The sequence below is a fragment of the Neolamprologus brichardi genome, chromosome 15 (genome assembly GCF_056152115.1).
Source record: "Neolamprologus brichardi isolate AB-2024 chromosome 15, ASM5615211v1, whole genome shotgun sequence".
In the NCBI taxonomy this organism is placed as follows: Eukaryota; Metazoa; Chordata; class Actinopteri; order Cichliformes; family Cichlidae; genus Neolamprologus; species Neolamprologus brichardi.
In genome coordinates this window covers 21,620,781-21,641,809 of record NC_142118.1, presented here as the reverse complement: position 1 = coordinate 21,641,809, position 21,029 = coordinate 21,620,781, and the positions used below count along the sequence as shown (strand labels likewise).

The window sequence follows — 21,029 nt, the reverse complement described above, 5'->3', positions numbered from 1 at the left end:
TTTTTTGTTTTTGTTTTTGTTTTTTTTTTCACAATGAAAATTCTCAAAACCATTAGTGCAACCTCCATAACATTTAGTCATTTCTGCACATCATAGTAACATCTGCAACCATAGTAACATCTTACGGTTGCAGCTGAGCTTGTGGTTGTACATAGAAATGTCCTTCTAGTTGCTTCAGATCGAAGTACAATTTTAATATTTGCATATTTGCACAGTCCAAAGTACCAGTTTGTTCACAGTAATGGTTTACTAGGTCATTCATATGGAACCTTTCTACTAAATCATCCCACCCCCTAGTACTTATTGTCTAGATTGGGCACCAAAGAAAAAATCTAGTTTAGTACCAAATGCAGAGTCAGAGAGTGTCTCTGTAAAAAGAACTCTCAGTGGATATTTGGTTTGAAAGCCATGGGGATATTAGATGTTTTTCTCCATTGCTTCAGTTACACATTCTTGTTGGGGGCTTTCACAGTTGTCCTGTTCATGTATTTAATCTCCCCTTCCAGTTTCAGTACCAAAAAACATGGTAAGGAGCCTCCAGGACCCAGACCATGCACTCCCCTTGCTTGGGAACCTGCATCTGGATCTGAAAAAACCCTACAACACATTACTGGAGGTGAGGTAGTTTTTGTATTATTTTTCTTTCAGGGTGTTTTGTAGATTCAGCTCACCAGGTAACACATTTGCCTTTGTTTTTCTGTTCCTAGTTATCTAAGAAATATGGATCAGTCTTTACTGTCTATCTGGGACCCAAAAAAGCGGTGGTCCTGGCAGGATACAAGACAGTGAAGGAGGCACTTGTCGACTATGATGATGTGTTTGGTGACAGAAATCCACTGGAGATCATACGTGAACTCACTCAATCACATGGTGTGGAAAATGACTATTATGTAGGGTTGCTATTTTTTTAACTATGAAATAAGAGACACTCTGTTATGTCAGAAACACAATGCACAACCCTCTGGACATAGTGTAAATGCAGTGTATGTGACATTACAAGTAATGGTCAATATATGTGACATTTTAGGTAGACTAAAGGACGAATCAGTTGGCAACCCTAATATTATGCTACCATAAATGTATTTTTTCACACAGTTACACTTTGAGCTTAATCTATTCTTAGGTAAACTACTTTTGTGGTCCAATGGCGATTCATGGAAAGAAATGAGGTGCTTTGCACTGACTAACCTGAGAGACTTTGGGATGGGCAAGAGAGCATGTGAGGACAAAATAATTGAAGAATGTCAATACCTCATTGAAGTTTTTAAGAAATTTCAAGGTAAAACTAATCACATTGTGTTGAGTTTAGGAAATAATAAATAAACTGACATTTTTTTCTAAAGTTCATGTGCTATTTTATTTCTGTTGTAACAGGAGAAGCTTTTGATACAACCCAACCAGTTAACTGTGCAGTCTCTAATATTATCTGCTCCATCGTCTATGGCAGCAGATTTGAATATAATGATCCAGAGTTTATACTTCTGGTAAAGCGAACATCCAGAATTGTTAGACTTGGTGGAAGTCCCTCAATGCAGGGAATATACTTTTTGAAGTATATTCACTGACAGTATTATTTATTTTGCTGTGCATAAAGCATTACTTTGTCAACTTTGACAGATCTTTGACATGTTTCCATCACTCTTCAAGTGGACTACGGACAGAAATGAAATACACAAAATATATTCTGCTAATAAGAAACAAAACCGAGCCATCTTCAGTCGCTTAAAAGAGAGTCTGAATTCCCAGATGTGCAGAGGCTTTGTGGATGCCTTTCTGGTCCGCAAACAAAATCTGGAGGTTGGACTTTCTATCATCTTTCAAGTTGGTGTTCTGGGATGTTTAACTGAAGCTCAGGGTGAAACTGTGCATGTTCCTGCCCAAAGCTGTAGCTGTGTGTTCATAGAACTTTGAAATGTATCTGAAACCTCTGTTGATTTGCATCTTTTCTGCTGATGAACTCCCGTAAAACTTTAGGATTAGAATGATTTGAGTGACTTTTCTGTTAAATGTCTATGTGCAGAAATCTGGGATTACCAAAAGTCACTTCCATGATGATAACCTTATGATAACAGTCATGAATCTGTTTGGTGGCGGCACTGAGACAACATCAACTACACTGAGATGGGGACTTCTGCTTATGGCCAAATATCCAGAGATACAGGGTGAGAAGCCTAAGTAAAAAAAAAAAAAAGAAAAGATCAAATGAACCACAAAGCTTTTATGTATTTATTTAGTATAAGTGAAGTGTTTTAGTCAGGTAATGGGGATGTGTCCACTGCACTCTTTTATGCTTCAGATGATGTCCAGGAGGAGCTGAGGGGGAGACCGACAGGTGCAGGTTGCCGTTAGGAAAAACCTTCCCTTCACTGATGCCGTCATCCATGAGACACAGAGACTGAGCAGCATCGTCCCCACTGCACTCCCTCACAAAACCACCAGAGACATCACTTTTCAGGGTCAATTTATTGAGAAGGTAACACTAACACACTTACTATGGAAAACCAAAGATATACCAAAGAAATATCTTGATGAAAAAAATAAAAGCAATATGGACAATGTCCTTTCAAGTTGGGGCCGGGATACACGACGACAGGCAGGTCAGCCTAAATGCAGACAAAGAAAGTTAGGTAGGCATTGCTTCTACTGATTTACCTGTCAGCAGGAAACTGAAGCTTACAGGGAGGTTGGCAGGAAAACTGCTGCCAGCAAAAGAGAGCTTTAAAATCAAACAGGCAAGAATTACACAAGTTATCGGAAAAAAACAACTAAAAAACAACAAAAGCACAAATTTTGTAAAATGTGAAACTGGAGAATAGATTATGTGCCTTTTAGTGTGCTGTTCTGTTTTTCGTTGTAAAGATTCACAATGCTCTTTTAAAAAAGAAGCTAAAGCGAGTGCAGAACCAACTGATAATTATAAAGAGCAGAACAAAGCAAAATGCATATGATGGATTCTAGTTTGAACACTCTGGAGACAAAGTAAGAGAGGCAAAGTTGAGATTGTTTGGACATATGCAGAGTGGGGGAATTAAGGATTTTGGACAATGGTGAAGACAAAGCAGCCAGGCAGGAGGAAAAGATGAAGACCACAGAGAAGATGTATTTAAATAGTGAAGGAGGACATGCAGAAGGTTAATGTGAAAGAAGAGGGCGCTAAAGGGAATAGCTGAAAGAAAAAAAAGGGGGAAGGTACATGCTGTTCACAATAATATTAGAAAAGAGTGCAAGAACGACATGCAGGCCATCAAATGCTATATTTAAAGTAAATAAATGCAGATTAATTTGGCCGTGCATCAGGAATGAGAAAAGGCAGCCTTATAAAGGATTACATCAGAGGGAAGGCTCAGGCTGAGCAGCTTAGAGACAAATTCAAAAAGCCAAGATTGAGATTATTTATACATTTGTTTGAGGAGGGATATTAAGCATGTTGGACAATGGTGAAAAAACAGCAGGCAGGAGGAAACATGAAGATAGCAGTGCAGGAAGACATGCAGGAGGACAGTGTGACAGAAGAGGGCGCTAAAGGCAGCAGATGAATAATAAAAAAAGAAGAATTACAAAACTCTTATAGAAGAATGCAAGTATTTTCACCAATATGCTGTTGATCACAGCCTATATGCAAAGGGGAAAAAATGCTGATCAATTAATCTGTGTTGCAGCTCATCTGGATTTGTATTTCCCTCTTGTCTGGATATCCCAGCTGATTCAAATACTCCACCTTGAGTAATAAACTGTGGTTTTCTGGGGCGACAGAAAAACAAATTTAAATTAAAGTTAAATAACAAAATGTCCTTTTACTACCATAAAAATATAGAATATAGAATGTTTTAGTAATTACACAATGGAAAATGTATCGAATTTTATGGTAGAATAAATTAAAATAAATGGGAAATTATGTAATGAAATATCACCCATAAAAAAGTTTTAAGAAATATATATATATACTGTTGTTAAACTAGTAACTGGATTTGTATTCTACAGTGTTTTTGATTGTACTGTATATTTAATATTTCTTCACTGTTAAAAAGGTATTTAACATAAAACTATTGAATTTACCCTTTAAAGAAATTCTGAAAATGGCTTGTAACATACTGTTAATATCAAGTATATATTCATACTGATCAGACAGCCATTGACCATAACCCCGCTCATTACCTTTGCTAGAAGAAGTTTGTTAAGACATTAGTAACATAAGTAACTTCTGTAAGCTATTAAAATGTATCATATAAAAAGCATTTTCAGTTTGTGTATTGTAATTTTTGCAGGGAACCACAGTGTTTCCTCTCTTGACATCTGCCCTGTATGATCCCAACGAGTGGGAAAGACCGCACAGCTTTTATCCTGCTCACTTCCTGGACAAAGAGAAAACGTTTGTCAAGCGAGATGCCTTCATTCTATTTTCTGCAGGTTTGTGAGCTCAGCCATCACTGTTTAGGTTACATCTGCTGACAGGACAGCTGAAGTTGTTCTTTGATTGTCTATTACAGGTTGCAGGGTTTGCCTTGGAGAGAGTCTGGCCAGGATGGAGCTCTTCCTCTTCTTCACCACCCTCCTTCAGCATTTTCGTTTCATCCCTGCACCTGGAGTTTCAGAGGATGAATTAGATCTGACTCCAGCTGTGGGTTTTACTCTCAGCCCTTTGCCTCATAAACGGCGAGCTATTTCCCGTATGTAAGGAAACTGTATTTGAACGCTGTACCAGTCTTCTCTGAATCACGTTATTATTTCATGACATACAAGTAATCGTAATAGATTATGATTAGGTAAAGGCTTCTATGGAAATTTAAAAGTTTGCAAAGCCAGAGCTGACCTCTGGGCCATAGGTTTGATATCGATCCTTTAAATTTAAGCTTTTTGTACAGCTCCATCACATGAATCTAAGGCTACATTCACATTGCAGGCGAAAGCGCATCAAATGCAACTTTTTTGACCCTGTGCAACCCATATACGATCATGGTATGACAGTTTCGCTTTGAGGGTTCACACTAGAGCGCGTTTGCTGTCACATTTTATTTGTAGTGTGAACAAGCAGACAAAAAAAAATCCGATTTGATCAAAAAATCGGAATTGAGCATTAAGACCTGCAGTTTAAACATAGCCTAAATGAGCATTTTCTCCTGGAAATGGAGTCTCCAATTAGTTTTTTCATAAGTTGGTTGATTGTTTTGCTCAACATGTTCACTGTAACTTAAAATGTTGCGCAAGCACATGTTAATCTCTCTCTTGTTCATGAAGTCTTAATATTTTCTTCATTTTCTCCACAATAAACCTCTGATTTCTGTATATTTTGCTTCCAAAAAGCAACACTTTTTTGTCTTGTCAAAAGTGCTCCTTAGCAATAGTGCAGAGAGATGGATCTAGACCTTCAGTTCATTCATCTGGTGTTTGCTGAAGTGGCATCAGACGTGCTGTCAGTGGAAGGTGGTTGTCAAAAAGCCATTCTTATAAAAGAGAAAATTGTAATTGTAAATTGTTTGTTACAGCACACCTTAGTGTGCTGTAACAAACAATTTGTCCATAAGGTGGAGTTCTAAGTCAAGTTCCGTTACTACTGCAAATGTAGCAGCCCATTATTCAAATTGATGCGTCGAGTGCCACAAAAATATGACACATAATATGACACTCTTTATTTAAAAAACAAAAAACAAAAAAACAACAGGTCCTGTATATTATTGTGCCGCACATTTAATGTTAGGTGGGAGGTTTTCACGTGTCTACTTTGTTTCTAGTATGTTTCACATATAATTGTAACATCAGTAAAAAATAATAATATTTTTTTTTTTTTTGTTATTTAAAAAAATGCATTCATTATTGACAGTTGGAAATCACAATAAAACTGATAACTCTATATTATGGGATGTGTGTGGATATCATTAGAATAATTTGACTGTAGTCTATTTGCTTAGTCAAAGGAGCTTGCAAAGAAAAGCATCTGGACTTCTTTAAGTTACTTGAAGACGTTTCACCTCTCATCCTGGAATCCAGGAATTCGCATGATAAGGTGGGGCCAGGTTTTACAATGAGCTCACCCGAAACTCTGGCTGATTGGGACCCACACCCAGTTTCTCACCTTGGCTCAGGCGATTAGAGGATCATCAGGGGGTCCTTTTGTCCCTCTGTGGGGAGATACTCCTACTAGGTTTAAATCTGGGACTCCCCACCATTTGACCTTAGAACTGAAGAAGCTTCTCGGATGAGAGGTGAAACGTCTTCAAGTAACCAAAGAAGTCCAGACGCTTTTCTTTGCAAGCTCCTTTGACTACGATGACCTGGATGACTGAGAACCTTCACAGTCTATTTGCTTAGGTTTCTTCCAATGTATTTAAACGTCTAGCCCCTAAAACAATATATTCCAAATCAACAGTTATAACAAGTGGAAGAAAATCCAATTTGTTGCAGATATATCACTTGTTGACCTCTTCGTCCATCAAAATTAACCAATCAGAGAGCACCATCCGATCCAAAAAAGGTAGCGAATACTCTCTGACCCGCCCCTCTTTGTTAGCTCGACCAATGAGAAGCTGTTGAGCACTGGCAACCGTAGGGGATACGAGCAACGGACAGATACGGGAGAACAGTGGCCGCTAGTAGGACCGTTTTATCCCCAATGACTTAATCACATGAGAGGGTAAAGAAGCGTTTTTATCACCATGAAATTGGATTTTCTGAGGAGGTAGCTGATATCGAGGCTCCTTGCAGGCTGCTGACAGGGAGAAATGCAGAGACGAGGTAATTTCCCCGTATTGTGGTGGTGGGAGGCAACGGCCCCCGCAGTGTTCCGAGATACAGCGGCAAAGCTAGCAAAAACAGTAGAGGGGAACTTCCTGGACGACGCTATCAAAATTAAAACATATCCACAGACAAATGATTTTTTTCGTTACGGTTCTGTGCATAATTACTGTTAACACGTTTTAGAAGCCTTACAGGCAAGCAAATGATGGAGCTGTGAGTGTGCTCTGGTGATTCGCAGTAATCAGTTGTTATAAACGATTGACCAACGTACGGATTTTATTTTGAAAGGAATCGCGCTCTAATTCCTTGTTAGCAAATGTTAGCTTGTGCTAGCTTGACATATAGCAGAAGCGGTGAAGTTACAAAGCCTTGAACCAAAACAAGACTTTAAAGCCTGTGGTGGACAACGCCGCTTTGTTATGAATGGAACACACCTCGCCTTGGTGACTGATTTTCAGATCAAATGCCTTTTCAACCGGAAGTCCGATTGTTTATGTGAAATAGAAGCCTTCTTGGAAAACACGATACGGTCAGGATGATAACGGTTGGGATATTTCAGCTGATTCAATCAAAGGGAAAACTAAGTCGACATTAAGTTGCCTTTGCTCTGTTAAGTTACCCATTAATGGGATTTAATCAATTCATTCCGCAGATTGCTATATTGTGTCGTTGCGAAATAAATACTGTGTATTTCATACTCATGAGTTTATATGTCTGCTTATATGTGGATTTTTAATGCTCGGAAGGGTGTATTTTTTATCAGCTGTTGAGCTACTCTGGAATCAGAAGTTATTATTTATGCATATATTGTTTTTGGTACATTTATTGTCGACTGTTGCTGCATTTTTGGCTTCTTTATCACAATCACCCCTTTTCTTAAATACAGATAACGTTGATTTTTTTTTTTTTTTTGTAACAATTCAGTGGAAAGTACCTGAAAAAATCCCCACTGTGTTATACAAACACTTTTTGTAGTGATCCTTGTTGTGCAGTCATGTACATGTACTGTCGTTTTAAAAAGCATAGTTGAGTTAATGCGTTTTCTTTTTCTTTTTTTCCCCCATTACCAGGTTAGACCTTGAAGATCAACATGTGCTTTGCACTGCTCACTAACAAAAAGAAGCTCTTGTAGCTGGAGGAAGATTGCCTGCCTTAACTTTTCCTCCTCCTCCTCTACTTCTTCCCGGGGCCAATGACTGGACCCAACTCGCCAAGCCGGACGGGCACCTCTACAGCCAAGCTGAGCAGGCATGGCCGGTCCAAGAGCACCAGCTCGCACTGTCTCCTCCGCTGCAGCACCCAGGAGTCCTCCTCTTTGTCTCCCCCAAAGAACAGTTCGAGATCCCCCGAGGAGGAAGAGGAGAAGGATGGAGGGGTTCTTTTCTACGTTAATCGATCTGGTTTTCCTATCGAGAGTGTCACCTGGGAGAGGATGTGGTCCCATGTGGCGGCCGTGCACCCTGACGGACAGGAGATGGTGGACAGGATACAAAATGCTACATACCTTCCCAAGGTAAGCCAGCTGGCCGAGGGACTGGGCCTTTTAAATTCTCTACTGCAACAAATGTCTTTATTAATTAAATTAGATGTTATGCTTAGACATCTGTTGGTTTGTTTTGATTTGTTACTATCGTTTATGTGTTACAGAAGTGCATGCCATTTTTACTCACCACAGTAGTAAGGTTGGAATTGTTTTTACCTTGTGTGTGTGAATGTCCTACTAAAGCAGGTGTTTGTATGTCTGCCTTTCAACACGAAAGGGTTCAGGTATGCATCTTACATCAAAATGAAGGCCAAGTTTGATAATGATTTGAGAAGTAACTTGCTCTGAGACAGGTGTGATCCTAGCGCTTTATGGACTCTAGTTTTTTATTATTTCATTACACTTAGATGGAGTTTATTGCAGCATTTTGGTGTTCACTGCATCCCAGTTTTTCTTTTGCCTGAGAAAAACTTAAAGGTGTCAGTGGTGCACTGGTAAAAACTGTGCAGAGGTTGCATACATTTCTTTCCATATGATCCAGTTTGTTAGGTTAATTGCTGTTCTTTAAATTGCTGTGGGGTTTTCCATCTCTCTGGAAACTATGATAGACTCCAGCATAAACCTGGTTGCAAAAGAAAACCTGGTTGGCATAGCACAAGACAGTTGAACTATTTTGTCTAATTTTCCTGCTAATTTTCCTTCTTTCTCATAACACCATAGCGTAATATTTCTCAGTTGAGCCAGAGGGCTTTTCAAATGGCATCACTGTGTGTAGTAGTAAAAATATAACAGTTAGATGTGCACCAAGGTTTCTTCACTGTTAATGGACCTTTTGTGAAGGGTTTCACTGAGCCCTCTGAGGTTCCTTGAATCTTCTCATCTCAAAGAAATTCAAAGATCTTCTGAATGTGCTGAATGTACTAGGCTGTCTAGTTTGTAGGGACTATATGATTGCCTGGGTTAGAGATGGGTATGTGGAATAGCCGTGTTGGGACATAACTCTGTCCTTACATAACATACTTGGCTGCCACAAGATATACTAAATCATTGAGAGCTTTTTTTCAACGAACAGATGGATTTTAAAAGCATTATATATAGTATATATTCTATATTATATCCTATCTTGCAATGCACTTACTCGTCATTTTTATTATTGATTAGTATGCTTGGTGTTTCCTTAATGAATCAAAGTGAAGCTTTTTAATTGTTTTTCACTTTCTGTCCTGTATGACATGAAATCCTCATGTCTGATTAGCTAAAACACGTTTTAATTCTCACATATCCTATCTATAACCATCATTGAGTATAAACTGTTATTCACAGATTCAGTGATTAAAGTTGACTACATTTAATTGACTAACTGTTGCAGTTAGATGAATCTACACTTGTATGGATCATTTGTTAACATTGCAAAGAAATGTTTTTTAATAAATATATGTATCTGAGTCACTGCATTATAAAAAATACTGTTAGCTAGCTGTGTTAGCTCCTTCCTGTTGCTGTAACTGTTCCAACTTTAATGAGGAATTTATGTTTTTATAATGTTAGTCGGGGCGTCAGATAGTGTATCTCCAAGTCGTTGGCATAATGGTCGCCTTAGGTGTTGATGTCAGCCTGTTTTCACAGTCTGTTGTTTCTCGGATACACACTCTCAGGTGTACACACAGACAAATGCATGGCATTACCATGACAACAGTAGTGCTAAATTGAGCCACCATACCTGTCAGTTGAAATTAGTTCTGCATTTTGGATTTGTCACGTTGTGTGGGACTCGGTGTCACTTCTGAAACACACACACACACACACACACACACACACACACACACACACACACACACACACACACACACACACACACACACACAGGCTTATTATCATAACCTGTCTTTTGTTAGAAGACTGTTTCAATAACAATAATAGGGTATGCTTATAGTGGCATTAAGACCCAAGCAGCTCGCCAAGAAAGTCCTGCTCTCAAGGAGATTTTTTATATATTTTTATATATATATGTATATATATATATAGATATATAGATAGATATATGGTGGTGGCTAACCAACCGGACATAGTGGTGGTAGACAAACATGAGAAGACGGCCGTAGTGATCGATATAGCGGTTCCGAATGACAGCAACATCAGGAAGAAAGAACACGAGAAGCTCGAGAAATACCAAGGGCTCAGAGAAGAGCTCGAGAGGATGTGGAGGGTGAAGGTGACGGTGGTCCCAGTAGTAATCGGAGCACTAGGTGCAGTGACTCCCAAGCTAGGCGAGTGGCTCCAGCAGATCCCGGGAACAACAGTTGAGATCTCTGTCCAGAAGAGCGCAGTCCTAGGAACAGCTAAGATACTGCGCAGGACTCTCAAGCTCCCAGGCCTCTGGTAGAGGACCCGAGCTTGAAGGATTGACCGCCCACACGGGCAAGTGGGGAATTTAATATATAAAAATATATATATAAGTATTAGGGGTGCAACGATACTCGTATCGATATCGAACCGTTCGATACAGTGCTTTCGGTTCGGTACGCATATGTATCGAACGATACAACATTTTTAATTTATTTTATCAACTTTCCTTCTGACGATGCTGTCTGTGTTGAGCGCTCAGTGGATCTGCGCTCGACAGTGCAGCCTAGGCGGAGTAGTCGAACACAGATTCACTGAGCGCAGGGCAAGCTAGCTAGACAGAAGTTAAGCTCCTTGCAACATGGCAAATTGAACCTCCCCCACCCTCATTCAGATCTGGCGTTTGGAACTATTTTGGTTTTCATGTGACGTATGACCCTGAAGGTAAGCGTGTCATGGACTAAAGTAAAACAGTATGTTGGATGTGCCAGCAATGCTCAATTGGTGGGAACTAGTGTGTTAGCGCAGTTAGCTCGTTAATGTGTTGACGTCTTCCAGCCCCACTCATGAGGCGATCCGCGGTAGCTCGTTAACGGAGATTTGCCGTGTTGTGACCTTAACGTCATTTCAGATTAACGCTGACAGCACTAGTGGGAACACAACCAATATGACTGCACATTTACTCCGACATCATCCTAGTGCAAAGACAAGTGGAAGCAGACAAAAACAAGCACGCATGCTACAAACTTTACCCGAGTCATTTAGACAGCCGTTAGCACATGATTCTCCTTATGGGGACCTGATATGTTTAATATGCTGCTGAGAATATAGCCCAGAAGAAGCGTATAGTATAGCTTTTATTTTGGAAAGAGACATTTCTCCATAATAAACTCTCTTTTCCAAAGATGAGTGATTCCTCAATCAGATACAGGGCTCGCAAAATCGCTAGCCCGACGTCCTGGGGCTTTTTTCCAGTCGGGCTACCAAAATCTATCTCTGCCCTGCCCGTCGGCCTATCGTAGGAAGGAAAAATATATGTCAATGCTTTTGCATTCTTTCGGAAATGTAGCTGGGTAATTATGTCATTGGCATCGGCCACTGTCAATATGTGACATACTGAAATCGCGTTTGAATTTGCGCTTGTTTTTTGCTTTCACTTTGCAATCGCGTGAACTGTGTATAGAAAGTGACAGTACTGATTGGTGAGTGATGATAATTTGCGCACCAATTCCTCTGACATCGTCTTATCAATCGTTAGCTTACTATGCAAACATGACAAGTGAAATCTCCTGCAGCTTAAACATGTGAGAGGTTGATCGCGCAGAGAATCGCTGAGCGTTATGTGAGTGCGTGTGTAAAAGCAGCAGGATATATATTTTAGTTCTGCTGAGCCAAATAAGACAGGTCAGGGTGAAGAAGTGACAAAACGGAAAGGTTATGACAAATCAGACTATAAGGCAAAAAGAAAGTGCAGCTTTATGGTTTCATGGACAAAAGAATTTCTGTGGCTGCAATATGACGAGCTAAATAACCAGGGCTGCACATAAGTGGTCCGCAGGTGCGCATTCGCTGTCAAAATAAAAACCGCACAAGATAAGAAGTTGCAACGCGTGTTTGCGTACATAAGATTTTAAGGAAGAGGACAGACATTTGTTTAGAACTTTTAAAGATGTCGAAGATGCTCCTTTAAACAATTACTGTGATGTTCCTCCACCTCCAAAGAAATGTCAGAAGGAGTCCGAACCACAAAAGAAGCACGTATTCTCGGAAAAGTGGTTGCAGGAGGTGAGCTGGCTTCAAACAAATGATGAACGCACAGAGATGTGGTGCAGAATGTGCCGTGAAAATTTAATAAATGACAAATTAATAAAAAGGCATGAACATTTTTTTTGTATCGAAAAAATATCGAACCGTGACACCAAAGTATCGAACCGAACCGAACCGTGAATTTTGTTGTATCGTTGCACCCCTAATAAGTATATACAAACACATATTTATCTTTGTCTGTTGCTTCTGAGGCCCCTCAGCCCAGATTTTCCTCATGGTTTCCCGTCAGTGATTTGGATGAATGCTTGTTGTTTTGCAGGCAGAGGTGAAGGGAATCTGATTGTTGTTTGGCTCTGCTAATTGGCCATGTGGTCATTAGTGACCTGGTTGGCTAGCAATGCCAAACTCACTTACTGTGTTCCAGATACAAGGACAGCATCAGGTTGTGTGTGCACACAAACACACTAAACTGTGCCTTGTATCTACTTTTGGACAGATTTAGCGTTGCATATTGTAAGACACATTACAACTTGCAGTCTTCAGTGAAGCAATAATTAATACGAAGAAAATGTAAACACATTTTTATGTAAACAATAAGTCTACCTTTTAAAACCTTCAAATTGATGTTTTTTTTTTTTCTTCTTCAGTGTGTCTAATCTAGACTTGCATACATTATGAATCAAGTCTCACAAATAACCTGTTAAATAAAACTTTAAAAGTCCGCTGTGTTGGACTACAACTCATAGTCTGTGTTCTTAGTCAACTCGGTGTCATAGCAAATGAACATGAACTTCAAAGGTGCAGTTGGAATCTGTCCCACCGCAGGTCAAGATCAGACCACCAAGGTCACTAGTGATTCTAAGCGTTATTGAGAGCTTAGGCAAAAATTCACAGGGGGTCACCTTTAACCAGGGACCAGTACCGTTATGTTGCAAAATTGGCTTAACTCAATTCAATCTCATAACAGCCAACAGAGTTCCTCTTCTAGCTAAGTTAACCAATGTACTAATATGAAGTTAAGTAATGTTAAGAATCACCACTTAAATCTGATTTACAAATATAATAAAAAAAAAAAAACATCAGCTGTGTAAGTTATACTTCATCTACCATTTTTGTTATTTGTTTCCATGGATTTTCGATTCTTTACCCTACCGCCTAGTGGTGCTGGCCAGGGGGGCCGATGGCACGGCCCCCCTGGCCAGCTACACTTATAGCCACAGCTGCCCCAGGGCAGCTGTGGCTATAAGTGTAGCTTGCCTCCACTAGTGTGTGAATGTGAGAGTGAATGAATAGTGGAATTGTAAAGCGCTTTAGGTGCCTTGAAAAGCGCTATATAAATGCAATCCATTATTGTAACCTGATACTCCTTCTAGTATGTGTATGTGTGTATGTATCTATAAAGTGTAAAACGGGTGGTTACCACAGATACAGTCACAACTAACCAAGGTGGGTTAACTGTGCTTTGAGGTGGGGAAAGAGAACAAGGAGAAGACATGAGAATGAAAATGGTTTTGCTTCCCTAATAGGACCGACAGTGAAAACCAAAAATGTTTAATTAACTTATTAATTAGCATATTATCGTCATATAGTGTAATCTGAATTTGGTTGTCTCTGTTAATGTGACATTTCTAACAGCTGCTGTTTATAAAATGTAAATTTATAATTTATATAAATTTACATTTTATAAACCATTTGTCTTATGACAGTAAGACCGTAAGCCATGATATAACTTTGTGTATATATATATATATATATTTAAGTATCATAATGCAACATGTGGTAGCTTGACATGCTTTTTAAAATATAGGTCAGTATTACAGTCTATGACCAGAATCCTTGTCACCATTCTCTGTGTCCTCATTAACAGAATACCACAGCACCCAAATAATCCCTCTAATACAATCTGGGTGGTGGATAATCTCTGAATACCAACTGGACTGCCTGAAGGGTTTTTGATGGGGAAACAAAACAAGCGAGAACTCTACAGAGCAAAGATCTGTTTTACAACCAAGGCTTGAAAGAAATGATTTGATTCAGGGTATAGTGTCTCCAAAAGATACAAGCCTTGTAAACTACACCATAATTACAGCCAGTGCTCACTTTGCAATTTTTCCTGAGGGTTTTAAATTTTCACTCATTTTATCTGAAACATTTCGGTAAGCCCTAAAAGCACAGCGTGACAGGGTGAAGCATGAGTCTGTTTTCATGTCCTGCTGTGTGTTCTGTTGTGCTACATCTGAGGCTTGGTTACTGGTCAGTGGAACATGAGCTAAATCTAACTGTACAGATGCTGTCAGTCGAGGGGAAGGATACATTTGTTTTTCATTTCCTTTGCACTCTCTTTCCCCGAAGCACCCAATATCCATGGACCTGGTTTTCTGGGCTAAATCTGGTCGGGTAGTCGTGGCCTCTAAAAAGTCCCAGTCTTTACATGTACACTTGGCTGAACAATGGCAATTAATCTTTTCAGGCTATTACAACAGATTGAATACAGCTTATTTGCAACCATTCACTAAATCACACTAACCAATTTACTTCTGATTAGAGTCTAAAATCAGATGAAATTTGGTTCCTAAGAGACAACCAGCCATTGTTTCAAAAGTGCAGACATGTTGATTTTTATTTGGTTGTGATTCTTCTGGTTCCTGCTCATTATTTTAAATCACGAGACTTTGACTGCCTTTCTCCTAGCTTTAATTTGTGCTTTATGGACTGGATTTTGGTCCTTACTCTTATACACTTGACTGACTTTAATAAATACTGCACTATAGATTTTAATCTGTTTAGAGAGATGGGTTAATCTTTACTTTACTGATCCCACAAGGGAAATTGTTGTGTTACAGCAGCAGGATAAAGAATAAAATACAATCTACAACAAACAGCATTAAGTAAAAGTCCTCCAGGTACATAGTGAGGGTCTTATACTGTCAGAAAAACAATTTATGTATGCAACAGATTTTTAAAAAAGAAAAGAAAAATTGGGTTAAGTTAAAGAAGAGTAAAAGGTACGATTAAGAGAGTAGATAGTAGAGCAAAGTGCATTAATAAATAATATGTGCACTATAAATCTAAGAAACAGCTGTAGAAAGATATAATACAGAAAGCTGAGTTAAGGTGTTGCTCCACAGACAGATATCAGGTTGTTTTTAACCTTTGTCACTGCGAACATATGTTTAGCATCATCATCATGGCCTGCTTACTTAAGTTTCCAAAAAAAAAAAAACGTGATGAAGCTGAAGCAAGACTTATGGACCAAGGATGAGCTTATCTTGGACTTTTCATCTGTTGCCACCACCCAACCTAAAAACCTTACAGCTCTGCAGTCTTCCTCTTACATAGGCCAATCCCCTTCCACTCTCAATGATACCGCTCATCTGGTCTGTTTACATCACCACTGAAGGAGAGCCAGTTGTTTTGGCGAGAATCAAGAGCTCCTGGGTATAGCCAATGAGATGTCGCCCGGGCTAAAAGCAAACTCAAAATCACATGTCTATTTCATGCAGCCCAGAGCCTCAAGCAGGAAGTCTGCTGGGGTTATATCTTCTGATGCCTGGAGATTTTGTAGCAGTGGTGAAAATAAAGGGACAGGGGACAGTTTTTGACAGGACAGTAGAGTAAATGGGAAGTCAGAGAGAGAAAACAGTGCAATGAAATGCAAAACGATGGCCCCTGCAGTGACCTGCTCAACCCAATGTAAAATATTATAAAGCCAAAGTGTAATGGCTTTTTTGCTTTACTTTTCTACATCTGGCAAAGTGGTGGTCATCAAGTTTTTCAGTTTTTTTCAGGGAGGAATTCTTTTAAGGGTAAATGTTTCTCTTCAGTGACAATAAGATTTATTTATTTTGGGGGGCCTTAACAGATCACAGTACAGCTATAACCTTTTAGCATTGCCCCAGCAGAATGACCTGAGTGACATAACAACATGAAAGCAGGAGAAAATCTGCAGCTGACAGATTCCCAAAATGATATTATTTTTGTGGGATAGTTTAGCGAATATGACCTGTTATATATATCACCGGTCCAGAGTAAAACAGTGCTGCTGAATTACAGACATCCCTATGTGTGTAATTCAAGTAGAAATGTTTTGGCTTGGACGTTAATACATATGGACGCCTGCCAACAAGGATTACTGCAGACAGATGTGCTCTGAAGCAAAGAATTACAGACAGCAGCAGTAATCTTCAAGAAGGTTCAAGGTTCTTTATTCATCACATGCATAGTTATGCAGGTATAACACACAGTGAAATGTAACCTGACTTTTGCAAAAGGGGGGGGGGGGGCATTATATATAATATATACATTAGGTGACTGTGTGTGTGTGTGTGTGTGTGTGTGTGCTTATCATAGTCTTGCAGCAGATACAAGCCACAGTTAAGTACTGCTGTCTGCAGTGAACTAGTGGAAGCCTTCAGGGAATGCTGTCATTACTTTTCATACAAATGAAAAAAGGAAGTCTTATGCTGAGGATTAATCATTGGTGTCTCAGCTGTCTTTTTTGCACACACGCTCAGAGAAAAAGGCATTCCTTGGGATGTCCCGCTCTAAAGATAAGTTGACAACAGGAAATTTGATCTGTCTCTCTCCCTCTCTCTGTCCTGCTTATTTGTTTTGAATATTTCATCACACAGAGCAAAAGTGCTTTAAAGGTTGTAGAGGACACAGCTGGCTGTAGTATCTGTCACCTTAGTATTACCCAGCATACATTAAAGACAAAAACACTCATCTGTTTATTTATACTCCCAAAAAGCTTGGATAGATGAGGCATGGAATTTTAAATAAATTTACATGTCTTGCTCAGCTTTAATAATTTGTTAACAACAGGTGAGCCTGTTCTTAAAACTAGTTATAAAATGAGCTTGACTCCTGGCAATTATTCTGCAGTTCTCTTCTTACTATTTTCCACCTCATTTTCTTTCTTATACTGCCTTTTACTGCTCATCCCCCATTTCCATCAAACAATTTAAAATTCAAAAACCAGGACAGTCATACTGTCTCCTCTGTGTCCCAGTCGCTTTGTATTTTGTCTGTGCTGCTGGATAGGATATGTTAGTCCTTGAGACCCAGCAGAGGGGAGACAGATACAGATGATGTTTAGACCTGGTGGATGTAAAGCTGGCTCTGGACTGTAGAGGTGGAGAAAAAGCATGTTGGTGAAGATACAGAAGGAGGACAAAGTGACATATGAGAAGAGGGAGAAAAACGGGGGGCGTTACAGAAAGGGGAAAAAAGATGATAGATAAGAATGGCTGTAGCTCAGGTGGCAGAGCGGATCAGCCACTAACCAGAAGGTCGGTGGTTCGATCCCAGGCTGCTCCAGTCTGCATGCCAAATATCCTTGGGCAAGATACTAACCCCATGTTGCTCTCCGATGCATCCATCGGAGTGTGAATGTGTTTGAATGTTAGTTACTTAGCACTTAAACTTAGAAGTGCTTGTGTGAATGGGTGTGATTGGGTGAATGAATTAGCTGTATAAAGCGCTTTGAGTGCTCAGACAGAGTAGAAAAGCGCTATATAAGAACCAGTCCATTTACCATTTACCAAGAATATAATGGGAAAGAAAGGGCAAAAGAAGAGTAGAGTAGAGATGAGTATAAAAACATAACAAAAGGATGGTTGGAGAAGAAAGAGGAAAAGGGACAAGATTACAGAGGACGGAGGAAAACAGGAAAGGAACCAGTGACAGATTAATTATCAGTGTTAACTGTGGCTCTGAACTGATGCTCTCCAAGCTGAACTCTTAATAGACAGGGGGAAGGCTATTGGATCCTGACACTGACACACATATTATAGTTAATAAGAGTGTGCTGCATATTGTACATATATATCCAATGTGATTGCTTAACGCACGCTTCACAAGGACATTAAGCTGTGCAAGCCACCATCATCCTTTTACTGTAGCGGAAAGGAGAGAGGGGAGGATGATAACGGAGAGATCACCACTCATCTCACTCCCTGACCCAGACGAAAGCCGCTTTAGTGTGTTTGTGCGCGTGCACGTGTTTGTGTGTGTGTCAGTTGCTGTAGCCACTCCATAACGCCTTAGTGAGGATTTCACTACATGAGAGATTATGTGGTAGTAAAACCTGCTATTTACTGGTTTGGGCCTGCTGGCAGACTGATTTATGGGCTGAATGACTTTTGACTTGCCTAATAACTGTACGAGTGGCCAGTTGGCTGATTATTTTATTTGCTCTGTGACTTACTGTCTGACAGGTTGCCTGGCTGGCTTGGCGTCTGCTTTAAAGTCGATTTGACTTTTTTGTCTCTATGGAAACACAAGTTAATTGGCAACCATTTAAGCTAGATTTAATAGATTTCAATTTAAATTGATCCTTGTCAGATATTAGTTTAAAGTGTGTGTAGCCTATATACTGCAGCAGTACTGTACTGAGTAGGATCAGGCTAACTGTCAAAATTGTCAAACCATCGTAGATTATGGACAAACCAAGGGACCTAGATGAAACAGTCAGATGTAGGATAGCATCAGCTCAGTTTCACTGAGGCTACACTGGCCCAAACATAAATACACTAAAGTGTGTATGTGAATTTTAACTGCATGTTCCACATAACATATCACATAAACCCTTAAACCAGTCCAAAGTTAATTACCTTTGATCATTTCAATTTAGTTGTGTCATATAGCTTAGCCTTCTACCAAGAAGCTGGCTGCACATAGAAATGAAATTAGCATTTCTATCATTTTAAGTTTGGGCTCAAAAAACATATAATGCTGCAATTTTATAAATATGTTTTGGGTTACAGTGTGACTCTGTTTGTTGTGACAGCATTAGTGATTAAATTAGAAATGTGTCTGTTTATCATACATGAACGAGGCCAACAACTGAAGCATGTAGGTGAAATACCTCCTGTGGGACTGTAAAACACACCTTTCTGACTTCCTTCTTTTTAAATCTTTCTTTATGGAAACGAAAGACAAGCGACCGAAAACACTGTAACATGCAGAGCTGTGTCACCATGTTGTTCTGTTGTCCTCCTTCTCACTTCCCTTTTTATGCTGTCAATAAAGAATGGAGCAAAACCCCACAGGAAATGATAGGCCTTGTGCTATGGTTCACCCTTCCTGCACACAAACACGCACAAACACACACACATATGTACATCACGCAGGCTGCCTGTGTATGAGGAAGTTTTGGTCTGTATTTCAGCCTGACTCACCCTCTCTTGGTGTGGTCGCGTCCGTTCATGTATCCACACTTGCAGCCGCTGTTTCCTCTTTGTAGTGGTTCTTGTTGAGGTGAAACAGCTGCCAAAGCAGCAGTGGGAGTTCATTTTCACTACATGTTGCTTTTCACCATGTGGGTGTCTGTGGGCGTAGAGGTGGTGCAGAGCACATGACCCTAATATCTTGGGTTAGAGACTTGCTCATGTTGTGTGTCAGACATGCACTGCACTCGAGTATAAAGAGAGGTGAGTTTCTAATGAGGTGTTTGTTGTTTAAAAATAAAGAAGACTGGTTTAAGGAACAACGGTGTGTGTCAGCTGTATGAGATGCAATGAGTCACAGCACATTAGGAATGCAGGGTTTTTTAAAGATGGCGGAAGGAGGTTTGGGGGCTCTGAGTGTTACCACATGTCGACTTACTGAAAATGATGTGGAAAAAATATCTCTAATGCTCTCTCTTTTTCTCTTTCCAGCATCCAATTCCCTCAATTCCAACTTTCAAGCCGTCCATGTCTGTCCCAGACTGGCTGTTGGCCGTCCAGAACTTCATGAAGGCTCTGCAGTATCCTTTATCACAAGCACGACAGGGAGGACAGTATAAGCTTTTATCTGTCAGGTGAAGCTAGTCCTGCTATTGCCTCACGTGCTCTTATAGACTTTAAGTGATCAAAACACCATAATCACTTCTGTCAATAGGAGTTGAGGCACAGGACTGAAGTGTTGTAAAGTCGCTGTTGTCCCTGACATTTCCATCAGATATAACCACACAGGAACTCAGTTCTTTGAAATCAAGAAGAGCCGTCCACTGTGTGGGTAAGTGAACTGCAGCTTTGGCAAGTACATGTAATTACTGTGACTCAATCACAGTAATATTAACAGAACTGTCCTATTAGCACCCTTTTGTCATCATCTTTACTGATTGGATGAAAAGCTGGGTTGAATAGGAAGCAACAGCTAAGTTCACCACAAGGAGGAAGAACACTGAGGAAGAAAACAGAATTGATTGCTTGATTATGACTTTGGGATGTAACATTACCACGGTGCCTATTTTATGTGTCTAATTCAATGCTGTCTCTGTGCAAGGTGTATTGCTTCCAACCCTTCCCTTTCCCTCCTCTTCCTCGTCTCATCATCTTCCTCCCCATTCAGATTAATGGAGACAGCAAGAGAGATGATCAGGGAGTCTTTACCAATCAAATGCCTCGAGGCCGTCATCTTGGGAATGTATCCTTTCCTGTATATACACACACACACGCACACACACACATGCACGCACACACTAAGCAGAGGACCAAAAGGTCATTTTGTTATCTGTGGGTGAAATCAATAAAACATGCTGCTGTAATATCCTAATGCTCCCCACCATTGCCACTCTTTCCAGCGCTTGCCGTGTTGCTTGGCAACAAGCCCACTTCAAAGTTTAACCGACCCCCCCCCCCAATACTCACCAGCTTAGTATCATCCAGCAGAGCTTAAATTTTAAAGCAGCAGTGCTTTATTTTTGCAACTCCTTCTC

At 39.9% G+C, this 21,029-nt stretch overlaps 1 protein-coding gene and 1 pseudogene across 6 annotated transcripts in view; both read left to right on the top strand.

Annotated features, from left to right (window-relative positions):
* Positions 1-354: 354 nt before the first annotated feature.
* On the top strand, positions 355-5,182 carry LOC102787964 (cytochrome P450 2K1-like; annotated as a pseudogene). The gene is made up of 9 exons (XR_015720703.1): positions 355-616; positions 708-870; positions 1,124-1,279; positions 1,375-1,531; positions 1,614-1,797; positions 2,021-2,162; positions 2,297-2,473; positions 4,266-4,407; positions 4,488-5,182. The product of XR_015720703.1 is annotated as a cytochrome P450 2K1-like (transcript).
* Positions 5,183-6,521: 1,339 nt separating this feature from the next.
* vash2 (vasohibin 2) overlaps positions 6,522-21,029 on the top strand; it is a 34,737-nt gene continuing 20,229 nt past the window's right edge. For 2 of the 5 annotated variants that reach the window (XM_087852358.1, XM_006793524.3), the window contains exons 1-5: positions 6,522-6,729; positions 7,803-8,245; positions 19,987-20,075; positions 20,270-20,326; positions 20,663-20,737. In XM_087852358.1, the coding sequence (XP_087708484.1) occupies positions 7,925-8,245; positions 19,987-20,075; positions 20,270-20,326; positions 20,663-20,737 (542 nt within the window). In that variant the 5' untranslated portion in view covers positions 6,522-6,729; positions 7,803-7,924. Of the gene's footprint in view, positions 6,730-7,063; positions 7,176-7,237; positions 7,262-7,802; positions 8,246-19,986; positions 20,076-20,269; positions 20,327-20,596; positions 20,738-21,029 lie in introns of those variants that run through there. The other 3 variants (XM_087852355.1, XM_087852356.1, XM_087852357.1) reach the window with 3 other exon arrangements.